General features: G+C 37.1%; 2 protein-coding genes across 2 annotated transcripts in view; both read left to right on the top strand.

The window, feature by feature from the left end:
* Positions 1–4469: 4469 nt before the first annotated feature.
* CNGA1 (cyclic nucleotide gated channel subunit alpha 1) lies at positions 4470–8983 on the top strand. The gene is made up of 7 exons (XM_050338387.1): positions 4470–4576; positions 4788–4859; positions 5246–5278; positions 5384–5485; positions 6376–6483; positions 6630–6736; positions 7578–8983. The coding sequence occupies exons 1-7, from the start codon at positions 4470–4472 to the stop codon at positions 8981–8983; spliced, it is 1935 nt and encodes a 644-aa protein (XP_050194344.1).
* A 2926-nt stretch (positions 8984–11909) lies between these two features.
* NFXL1 (nuclear transcription factor, X-box binding like 1) overlaps positions 11910–12176 on the top strand; it is a 47891-nt gene continuing 47624 nt past the window's right edge. The window contains 1 exon segment of the mRNA XM_050338146.1: positions 11910–12125. Coding sequence (XP_050194103.1) covers positions 11960–12125 — 166 coding nt within the window. The 5' untranslated portion in view covers positions 11910–11959.

The following is a 12176-nucleotide window of genomic DNA, read 5'->3' as shown; positions in this document are numbered from 1 at the left end:
GTTTGAGAATTTTGAAAAACTCCATGGTAAGACAAATAAGAAAAAAAAAAATAGAGTTGTTTTACAGGAGTGTTATTTTATTAGAAAAATGACTGTTCCATACCAGAGTAAAAAGGTGTACATCTCCTTTGTGACACTCAACAGGGCACATGTCCCAGACACTCAGTGACACCATATATTTACAAAATCACTGCTCAGCATTGAACATTGAGACCTTTCAGATTGCAGGCCAGGCAAAAGCCCATGAGAATTACAGAGGTAAAACTGATCATAAGTCAATACTGGTTGGATGCAGTGAACTTCTGAGATTCCTTTAATATCTGTGATTTCAGGATAGGAGCTATACTTCAGTCCTTCAAAGACAACAGTGAAATATATGTCAGAAACTAGAAGATTGTTCACTTCTTTATCTATTTATTATGTTGGATATCTTACTCTAAATTGGTGTATATGGCTTCAATGTGTATAAGATTATGCATTTCCTTGTTGCCCATTACTCATGTATTTAAAACAGTTTTTATTCTTTAAATTTCAAATGCATATTCTCTTTTCTAGAAAATGGACTGACTCTCTTAAAACTTCATCATCATGGCATTTTTCACTAGATATACATTCACAATTCATGGAATTTTTTAAGCATCAAAATATGTTGTGTTAGATTATTTAAGAACTTTAAGTAGTTTAAAATTGAGTTTCACTTTCTTCAGCCATATGACATAAACATTAAAATAAACAGGAAATTTCCATTTGCAGTATTTATCTTATCCAGTAAAGACCTGTCACTGTAGTAAAAAAGCATTTGCAATATTAAGAAAACAGGCGAGCAGACAATACTGAATATATAGTCATTTACAATTATTTTTTTTCAGTTCCAAGACAGAGCACACTCCAGTATTTATTACTTCTTGTGCGTGTAGATAGGGCTAGTAAGCTTCTGCTCAGGCAAGGGATAATAGTGACTGCCATTGTCACTTTCATCTCTCCCTAAATCTCAAAATCCATCACTAGGTCAAGGAAATCCTCTTCTACTATCCATGTCCTTCCTTGGGAATAATTCAGAGGTATTGCACATAGGACTGGCTCTTTGAGATATCGATTGTTAAAGGATTTATTTATGAAATGTTAATTATATTTAGCTTTTTGTGGTGGCTCTCTTCATGTAGTAAGGAAACGTGGCTGATTTAAAGGACTGAAATCTCTGTTAGAAGCAGCAGAATACATTCCCAAGGTAAGCACACTGTTGAAATTGCTTATTGCAGAACTGCTAAGGAGTCCTGGAGTGTTAAAAAAGAGAGATCTTGCTGTAGCACACAGCAGATTTTAATGTTAATGAAGATTTTTTTTACTGGTTTTTGTAAAGAAAAAGATTAGATCTTTACACAATGCCAAATATCCTTAGTCAAAGCATTTGCTCTCTGAAAATAATGACTAAAGAAGTGAATGGGGTGGACCAGTAAGAAAGGGAGAAATAGGTAGAATAAAAGAGCAGAAGAGATGGAAGCTGATCTTCCATTCACCACAATCCTGTAAAAGGATAACACTGCCTTTATTTTCTTGCAGCCCTAAAGATGTTGATGTGTAGTATTTAATATAATTAGTTTTCAGGTCACGATGCTTGAAAACTTGGCTGTTTTTCATAGTAGTTACATTTAAAAATCCAAGATAGTAAAGAAAACTATTTGTGATGATACAGTAAGAACAGTATGGTAGAAATGTAAAATATCTCTAAAGAAAACATCTACCTATATTACCTTTTGAACTCATTACCTGAATATGATAATGTGAAAATGAGCATTGCACTATTAAAATAAAAGCAGTGAAAAAATTTGTGACAGTGTATCAGTTTAAGAAAAAAATGTGTAACTACAGATTAGGAAACATGGTAGTGATACAATTTAGTAAAAAAAATCTAAAATCTTGTTTAAAAAACATGTGTAATAAAAAAAAAAAAAAAGCATTAAGGTGAGTTCTGGACTCACTGAGTTTAACATGACATTTTTTTACTGTTCCCAGTATGGGGAATTTGTCACATAAATACTGTAATGAGGTAACCACAGTCCCCAAGGTGTCCCAAACCAGGACCAATTACTGTGCTGTCCAACTTGCACATGCTGTGCTAGCACTTCTGTGTCTTAGGCTTGGGAATTTAAAATCTCTCCACAATTTGCTTTGAGACTAGTAGAATTTGAAGATATTCTTTGCTACACGTCCTGACTAATTGAGAAGGGAAGCAACCTGATGCAGCACTCACCTAAGCCTGACATTCAGATTTAGTATTTTAAGACTACAGGGTAGTCAATACTTCAGTTTCTATACCACTTAATACATCCGGTGCCTCAGTAATAGAAAATGTCCTGTCCATCCCTAAATAGCAGCCTCTCATTCCCAGGAAGTCCTACACATAGCTGCTATGGCTCCTTTCACAGAACTCAGAAAGTATCCCACAGTGCTTACAATAGGCACTACCAGAGCCAGAGGAGTCTGTTTATTTGCAAAAATGCACAGAAAGTCCCGTTTACCTGAAGAACAGGGGAATGTAGAGAATACAGGTTTTCTCCCAACCTCCATCTCTGGATGGGTGTGATTTTTAGACGTGTTCTATTTTAACACAGTTTTCATCACCTTGTATTTCTAGTACAACTGCAGATCAGTATGTCTGGAGAGCACAAAGTCAAAGATTCTTTTGTTGTTTTTATTAAATCTAAAGAAGACTCAAAGGCCAAATAGAGACATGAAAAATTAGTGCCTATATTGAAATGGGGTTACTGGGAGTCCTAACATGAACTAACTGGGTTAGAACCCACTCTGTCAGAGAAATTATTTCCCTTGAGATGAATGCATTTTTATTTGGCTGGTGCTGAGTTGGACACAGCTTTATTTTGCACCATTATTTTTGTGGCTCTGTGGAGGATATAAGTTTAATCAGGATGGAATTTTGTGTGACAGCATTAGCAGAGCTTTCAGAGCATTTGTAAGCAGGCATAAAGCTGCTTAATTCAACCTGGTGTAATTTCAATCTTCACACTTTAAAGCACAGTTTTTCTTTGGAGAAAGTCAATGGAAACCCTGTTAAAGCTTTTAGGCATATGGTGAATCTAAACTAATATTTATCATGTCTTAGAAATTTAAAATCTTTTAATGCCTATTTATTTTAGACCTGATCCTCATTCTTAAGCCTTTAAAGACTGACCCTCAGTGTTGGACTACATTTAGGACTATTCATGGAAGAACATGTCTTAATGTTCAATTTTTATCTTTCTGTTTTGTAGAATGTTGTAGATTGCTGTATTATTTTTTGCACTATGTGTCATTCATGTCTGACAAGTGCTGGAAACATGGGTTTCCTCTCCTATTTCCTGTATAGTAGTATTTTTATTTTCATTGACTAATAAGAGAAGTCAGGTAAGTCTGTCAGTAATATGGCAGCTGTATAATGCTGCTGCTGTTTTGCAGTTTGCTTGACTACAGAATGGAAGTACTTTGCTTAGGAATTATTCATTCTGCATCATTTGATTTCACTTATCAGTGGTACAGCCACTCATTTGCCAGTTTGTGTCTTACAGACATCTCTATACTCTGATTTCACATGCACAGGATATTCTTACTGCAGTGGATAGCATCTGTTTTAGAATCCTCTCTAAATGGCCCAGTCAAGAGCAGGTCACACTTGTTGACACAATTCATGCCCAGAGAGTTGGCAGTCTTATTGATGCCTAGTGCATTGTAGGAATAAGTGAAGAAAAAGGAGAGCAGCAGTTAATTACCTCATTGCTAGAAAATTGTGAGGCAAAATGCACTATATTTTTTATAAAATATTTTCAGTATGTTTTTTATTGAGATGAACAAACCAGGCACCAACAACCACTAACATTTTTATTTAGGTCTTTACATACTACCTGCTATGTGCATTAGGAAATGACTACATCAGTCTTAACTTCCTATTTATAGAACCTACTCGTTTCTCTCAACAGAGTATAACTCTTGCGTATCAGACATACCAAGATTTCTCTGGACCTACAATCAGTGGATATTAGTCTGGTTTTCAGTATGCCACCTGTGCATGAATCTGTTTATGCATTTTGATACATTAAGTTTTGAACCTTTGGTTCAAAACAAAATGAAACAGTGGTTTCAAATACAATTGTCTAAATATTTTCAAAGTATGTGTCAAGGCTCAGGAGAAAGACCTAAATTAATGCTTCCTCTAAGACAAATATGTGTTGAACATTCTCTTTAGCAGCAGTTGCCTGGTCATTCAGCACACTAAAAGACCCATGGTGCTCTTTCTTGTCTGATGGGAAAGTTGTGGGAGACAGGAAACTGAAAATATTCTTGTTGGTCTTTGAGGAAGCAAGGTTGTAAAGTATTCATCTTTAGGGAAGAGAAAAAAAGCTTCTTCTTCTAGTTGTGAAATTACTTGATTCTTTTTTTTATCCAGTCTTCCTTAATAACTCAAGACAAACTTGACCATGAAGGTAGGAGTGATTGAGACCCATCAGTCCCATACAATTATTCCAAGCGTGGTAGTGCACGACACCAGTAAGGACCCTGGAGTGATGCACAGAGAGGAAAACAGGTATGTCAAATATACTGTTTTATGTTAGTTTGTTTTCTTTTTAGTTTGATAATATGCATAGGATTATCTAAGCACAGATGCTTGCCATCATCTAATTTTCTTCACTACTAGTAATAAACTAAGTCTTTAAGATTACGATATATTGCTTATTGTAAACATTTAGGAGATCTTTTTGTATTTCAGCAGATATCACATAACTTGTTATTTTGTTGTTCCTCAGGCAACGATATCTACCTGGTGTATTTGCATGCTACAATATTAACAATAATAGTAATAAAGATGCGTAAGTAACTTTTCCTTTTCATAAAATGAGAGTACTGCAATATTGTCTGTTTAAGCAGAAATGAAGAAGAAAAAATATATATCTAATAATTTCTTTAGAAACAGTTATGTCTTTCAGGTAATCCCAAAAGAGACCGCACGTATATTTTATATTTATGCACATCAGTTATGATGAGCATTCTCAGTAGCAAAGTTACTGGTATTGTATCTATTAATTTAAAATAAAAATAGTTCTAGGTGAATACAATAAGCAAAATAGTTTTTTGAAAGTCAAACACCTAAGTATAATGTTATCCTTACTGAATGCAGGTGATTCTAATAAATAAATAAATGTGGACGCAAGGGTTATGCACATCTTATGATCTATCATATTTTTATTTTTCCTAGGGAGGAGAAGAAAAGGAAAAAAGAAAAGAAGAGGTAAGACAAAGAGAAATTATGCTACTATTGATAATATATTCAATTTTTTTCTAAATATGTTTTAACTTGGTCTTTAACAATGGAAAATGTAAATCTATTTTTTAGCAAGCCAGAAAAAAAAAAGGATGGGGAAACAGAAAAGAACAAAGAAAAAAAGGAGAAAAATAAAAATAAAGATAAGTCCAAGAAGAAAGAAAATAAAGAAGAGTAAGTATTTTTCATTTAGATTCTGTTATACTGTCTAACAAAATTGTTTTTGATGTAAGATCTAATCCATTCATGAACATCCTGTAAAGATGTTTATACATCTAGAGAATGAGTGGACAGACTGCTGTTGGTCTCTCTAGAGTAGAGTTGTTTTGACTTAACTTTGTATGTGGACAACAGAAATATGCATGCATGGAGGTGATCTGAAAAAATTAACCAAGACGTATCTCCTTTGGATTCTGATTATCTAATATCTCTTGGATGACATCCTGCAGCAAAAGATGTGCCATCACAAAGCAAACTCTTCCACACACAAAGGAACCTACAAGCAAGTGAACTCTTCTGTGATCTAAAAGTTTTTGCTTTACCTTCTCTTTGATAAATTCATCATTTTCTGACTAAGGAACAGAAACTTAAAACAGTGCAGTAAGAACTTGTGTTGTATGATTTCCCGTTCTTTGGTTTCTCTATGTAAATGTTTTATCTTTCTCAGAGCTAGACTTTTCCCAGTGAGCAAGGAATGATAGGGATGATTTATCTTACTTATTTAAACATTAGTAGTCACACGATATTTTTTTAAGATGATAAAATCAATTATCAGTCAAGACAGTTATTTGGGTAGCAAAAAAATTAATTTTAAAATTACATGTGCCACTATAAATGGGACTGCCAGGATAATTTTGCTCAGAAAAATATAGATTGTAAAGTTTGTGTCCCAAATCACAACAGCTTTGTATTTTCCATGCACTCAAGCAAGGAAGCTTAACTTTATTGAAGACCATTTATTTTACAATAACAATTTCTGGAATGCTTCCTTCCTGAAAAACTGTTTTGTGTATTTCAAGTCTCTCATTAATTCTCCTTTTTTTCCCTCCCTGCTTATCCCTTAGGAAGAAGAAAGATATTTTCACCATTGATCCAGCAGGAAATATATATTACAACTGGTTGTTCTGCATCACAATGCCTGTCATGTACAACTGGACCATGATTATTGCTAGGTGATGTGCTCCTTCAATGCCTATATACAACATCTGGCAAATCATAATATCCCTAAATAAATGAAAAATATTTTATTCATCACTGATTTCATGCAAGTATTTACCTTTTATTTCATGGTCATTTCCTTTTGTCTTCTCCTATTCAGAGCCTGTTTTGATGAGCTTCAGCACGACTACTTAGCAGCATGGTTTATTATTGATTATGTTTCTGATGCCATTTATGTTGCTGACATGTTTGTACGGACAAGGACAGGTAAGTATACTCAGTGATTAATTATTCCTTTTCATTTATTTGTGTCAGGTTTTTAAAAATATTCAAAACTACTTGATTATCTGAATTCTCCTGATGAAGTGCAAGAGTGAACAAAGACATTGAGCTAGATCTCTGAAAGACTGTAGCCTGTGACCTGTAAAAGTAAGAGAAACTCTGATGTATTACTCAAACTCTATGTATTACTCAAAGAATACATAAAACCTGAGGTATGCTAGATACAAGCTATTTTGCCTCCAGTTGACTCATAAAGACAAAATAAACATGGAATGCAGCCAAGTGAGGATTGGGGATTCTGAAAAACTAGCACCTAAATCTGTTTTTTGAGTTAAGGGGGTATTCAAATACTTGCTTGATTTTCAGGATGATTGAGCAAGCAAGACATTCCCATTAACTTTACCTGCAACTGTTTTAAAATCTTATCCTATATCCAGAGCTATTGAGTAGATACACTCAGTATGGAACTAAAATTCCTGTGTCTAAATTTTTTCCCTTGTTAACCACCTTTTCTACAGCCTGTGGAGGTTTTTTTGGGAGTGAGGTTGGTTTTTTTTTTCCAGATGTTCACCATAGTGGAAAAATGGAGGGAAAGAATCAAGCTTAAAATGTTTATCTTTCAAAGCTGTGCAATTCAGCTCAAACTGAATCATACATCACTAAGCTGAGTATTTGTAAATAAGTATTTGCATATTAAAAAGTAAGAGAAGTTACATTCCATCTGGAATTTGCATCCAAAATATTTCTTCAAAGTACATTTGGACTGACAATAAACCCAGCACATTTGAAGTTGTAGCCTTTTTTATTATTTACAATTTTATTTTAGGTTACCTGGAGCAAGGTCTTCTGGTGAAAGAAGAACAAAAGCTTCGAGAGAAATACAAGAAATCTTTTCAATTCAAATTAGATTTTCTGTCAATCATACCAACTGATCTCTTATACTTTAAGTTAGGATTGAATTACCCGGAATTAAGAATAAACAGACTACTCAGAGTAGCTCGGATGTTTGAATTCTTCCAGCGAACAGAAACAAGGACAAACTACCCAAACATCTTCAGGATCTCTAACCTTGTCATGTACATCGTGATTATTATTCACTGGAATGCCTGTGTGTACTACTCGATCTCAAAAGCCATTGGATTTGGGGCTGACACATGGGTCTACCCCAACACCTCTGATCCTGAATTTGCCCGTCTGACTAGAAAGTATGTCTACAGTCTCTACTGGTCAACACTGACCTTGACTACTATCGGTGAAACCCCCCCTCCTGTAAGAGATTCTGAGTATTTTTTCGTGGTTGTTGACTTCTTGGTTGGAGTATTGATTTTTGCTACCATTGTTGGTAACGTGGGTTCTATGATCTCCAACATGAATGCTGCCAGGGCAGAGTTTCAAGCAAGGATTGATGCTATCAAGCAGTATATGCACTTTCGGAATGTGAGTAAAGACATGGAAAAAAGAGTTATAAAGTGGTTTGACTACCTGTGGACAAACAAAAAGGCTGTGGATGAAAGGGAAGTCTTGAAGTATCTGCCAGATAAACTAAGAGCAGAGATTGCAATCAATGTTCACCTGGAAACTCTAAAAAAAGTTCGGATTTTTGCGGACTGCGAAGCTGGTCTGCTGGTTGAACTGGTTTTGAAACTCCAGCCACAAGTATACAGTCCTGGAGACTATATTTGCAGAAAAGGAGATATTGGACGAGAGATGTACATTATCAAAGAAGGCAAGCTGGCAGTAGTTGCTGATGATGGAATTACTCAATTTGTGGTCCTAAGTGATGGCAGCTACTTTGGAGAAATCAGCATTCTTAATATCAAAGGTAGCAAAGCTGGAAATCGAAGAACAGCCAATATTAAAAGTATTGGCTACTCAGACTTGTTTTGTCTGTCTAAAGATGATCTTATGGAGGCTTTAACAGAGTATCCAGATGCAAAGGCTATGCTGGAAGAAAAAGGCAAGCAAATCCTAATGAAAGATGGGTTGCTGGACATTGAAATTGCAAACTTAGGAAGTGATCCTAAAGATCTTGAAGAGAAGGTTGCCTACATGGAACGATCGATGGACAGGTTACAAACAAAGTTTGCCAGGTTGTTGGCTGAGTATGACGGTGCACAACAGAAACTGAAAAAAAGACTTACACGAATAGAGAAAGTATTGAAGCCAGTTATAGAGGAAGAGTTTGAAGCCTTAGAAGAAGCAGATCCATCCACAGATAAACCTGGATTGTGAAAAGCAGCTTATAACACTGGAGGCTGTCAGTAAGACTTAGGGTCAAATCCTGAATGGGGCTGAATACCTTAATTTCTAATATTTGTAGGACCTGACTATAAATTGCAAAAAGTTATTTGTTGAGGCAATGTCACTAATTTCCTACAAGAAGCACATATTTGGCAGCTTTCAGGCAGAAAAAGAGGAATCAAAAATCAGAACGGAAGAAAACGTTTTGCTCTTGCACAAGTAGGTGGTATTATCTGTTAACATATTTTGTACTCTATGTAACACTGCTCTATGGCAAATGCATTCAGTCTCTATACAGTCATATACTGGCAAATATTGGAAGTTTTGCTGACTATTTTAAAATAATTTCTTCATGTCTGCCTATGGAAAGAAGGAAAGTTTTGGTAACAATTATATTATTTGAAATTATTAACCTTTATATTAAACTTGTATCTAAATGAACGCATTTTATTATCTATTGATTAACATAACAATTAAGTATGGGATATTATATTAGGAATTAAGTATACCTACAATGCAGATGAGAGTACTGAAGGCTGTAAGATTTAGAAAATACTATTACTTTATTTGGTCCACCTTGGCTGATTTCTTGAATTGTAAGTGGGCAGTTTGGAGTGGTCCTTTTTTCAGGCTAATACATGCAAGGGATGAAATAGAATAGAGATGGGGAAATACAACTTTTTTCAAGAACGAGTATGACAGATATGAGTGGTGCAAAATCTAGCTGTTCTTTTCACAATAATAACAAATACTTAACTTTGAGGACAAATACTTAACATCCATGTGGCTGCTGGACATGGACTATCAAGTTTTTATGATCTGTGATGAAAAATGTGTATGTTCCTAATGTGACACTTGTGGATACTGGCGGAGTGCAAGGGGCAGACATGACTGGAAGAGGCCAAATTCTCCCTGCAATATCTTTTGTAGCTGCTGTTGGGGAAAGAATACAACTAAAGAGGTTATTTTTTCCATTGCTAGGGTATATCTTTCTTCATAACTATTTCTAAGTAGAAAAATCTACTGTTTTATATATTCAATCCATTTTCAACTTCTTTAAGAAACATTATCGTCTTGGATTTCCCCCTAATTTATGTCTCTTTTCATTGGCAAAAATGGTTTTCTTAGTTATGGTCTCAGCTGGGTATTTTCAGTAGAATTTGATCATAGGCATTTAACATTGGATAAGTTTAATGAAAGGGAGTGAAGAAAGGGACTGCAATGAGAGAACTGATAATTCCGTATTTAGGGCAATTTGATTACCCTGGGAACTTGGACTGCCGCACTTAAAATATACATAGGCACATCTTAATGTCAATAATGTATCTACACATTCATTCTCTCCTTAATGAGATGGAGATATTATAAATTGGATATTTTATAAAGTACATTCCTTTCTGGTTGTTTTCCTTTTTGTAATGTTGATGCTTTCCAGGATGCCAGAGATTTATAAATAATTCTTGATTTCACTGCAAGGATTAAATGTTATGAAGTACTTAATGCATAGGATATATATGGAACAACAAGGATAAATATGAAATGGCTTTCATCCACTGTTGATCCTGTGCTTTGTATGACAAATGGCTTAATGAGCTCATGAGGGGAAAGAGTGTGCCATCCTATCAGTAAAGACTCTATCCCTGCACTCAGGAATAAGCATTATTTTGTCATTTAACTATATTGTGAGTGTTGGACTTCGCAATTAGCATTATATCAACACAGTCCTGAATATAATGTGCAATGTGTATGCTAGAAGCATCCTACATGGCCACACCATGTTTCACTAGGCACTTAGGAAGCATTCTTCTCCTTTGTTGAAGTGTTTAATACTTTGCATTAGAAATGTGTAATATGATATTAGTTTCAACTAATAAAGGCAGAGATTTACTGTTAACAATTTTTTTTTTATTGATCATTCAGTCTAAGACGTGAGTTGTATTCACTAGCTGCCTCTTTCTTAATAAAAATTCTTTGATTTAAAACACTTCAAAATAAAACAGAAAACCAGAATTGACCTCCAGTAGTTTGCTTACTATTTTCAGACTCTTTATGACTGGAAATGTTGTATTACTTAACTTTTATGAGAATGTATTTGCTGAAAAAAATTCAGGATTTTGTCTTGGCATATCACATAGTATAAGTGCTATAAGGAAATGTCAATAAAATTAGAACTATTTCAGCTTGCCATTATTTGTCAGGAGGCACACAGGTTACTCAGTATGTATTCCTGTGCAGTAAAACTTTCTGGATATACTTAAGTATAAGTTTCTAAACAGGTTTTATGGTTGGTTTTTGACTCTCATACTCGGAAGAAAGCTATGAAGCAAACACGTGCAAGAGCAGCATGCTACAGAAGGGGCTGCCAAAAATTTACTCTGGAGAAAAAGATGCTTTGGGGGGACTTCATTGCTCTCTACAACTACCTGAAAGAAGGTGGTAGTGAGGTGGGGGTCGGTGTTTTCTCCCAAGTAAAAGGAAGAGAGGAAATGGCCTCAAGCTGTGCCAGGGGAGATTTGGTTTGGATATTAGGAAAAATGTCTTCACTGAAAGGGATGTCAAGCACTGGACCATTCTGCCCAGGGAAGTGGTGAGGTCACCATCCCTGGAGGTATTTAAAAGCCGTATAGATGGGGCACTTAAGGACGCGGCTCAGTGCATTTGGGAGTGCAGGGTTAAGGGTGGGACTCGGTGTTCCCAGACCCCTCCTACCCCAAATCCCTCTGTACCTCAGTGCCGGCAGGGCCGGGCCAGGCTGGCGGTGCCGGCGCCGCCCCGCCCGCCGCGCGGGGGCCGCTGGGAGCTGTAGTCGCGCTGCCGCGGGAGCCCCGCCGTCCGCGCCGCCTCCAGCGCCGCGCTGGGCGGAGGGGCCGGGCCGGGCGGGGAGGAGAGGGGGACTCAGCTGCCCTTGGGGCGGCGGTGTCGGGACCTGTCTCTCTTCACCGCCCTCAGCTCACTGGAGGGGCAGGAATGGAGGCTGCTTGGCGTCAGGGCGGCCGGGGCCGCGGCCGCGGCCGCGCCAGGCCCGGGGACGGGCTCGCCGCCCGCGCTGGGGCTGCTGCCCGACCCCCGGCCCCGAGGGCCGGCGGCGGTGCCCGCGCTGCGGCAGCGGCGACCATCGACGAGGGGGCCAGCGGTGAGTGTAGCGTCCCGTCCCCCCTGCCCGGGCTGCGGGGTCCCGGGGCGG

The sequence above is a fragment of the Myiozetetes cayanensis genome, unplaced genomic scaffold (assembly GCF_022539395.1).
Source record: "Myiozetetes cayanensis isolate MyiCay16 unplaced genomic scaffold, myiCay2020 scf7, whole genome shotgun sequence".
Taxonomy (NCBI): Eukaryota; Metazoa; Chordata; class Aves; order Passeriformes; family Tyrannidae; genus Myiozetetes; species Myiozetetes cayanensis.
Note: the sequence above shows the minus strand (reverse complement) of the source record. Positions and strands in the feature narration are given on the sequence as shown.

Bases quoted from the DNA above. Each gene is read 5' to 3' on its own strand.
- CNGA1 (XM_050338387.1), top strand. From the start codon at position 4,470: ATGAAGGTAGGAGTGATTGAGACCCATCAGTCCCATACAATTATTCCA. The intron at 4,577-4,787 runs GTATGTCAAATA...TGTTATTTTGTT, and splicing joins ATGCACAGAGAGGAAAACAG to GTTCCTCAGGCAACGATATC. The intron at 6,484-6,629 runs GTGATGTGCTCC...TCTCCTATTCAG, and splicing joins TGGACCATGATTATTGCTAG to AGCCTGTTTTGATGAGCTTC.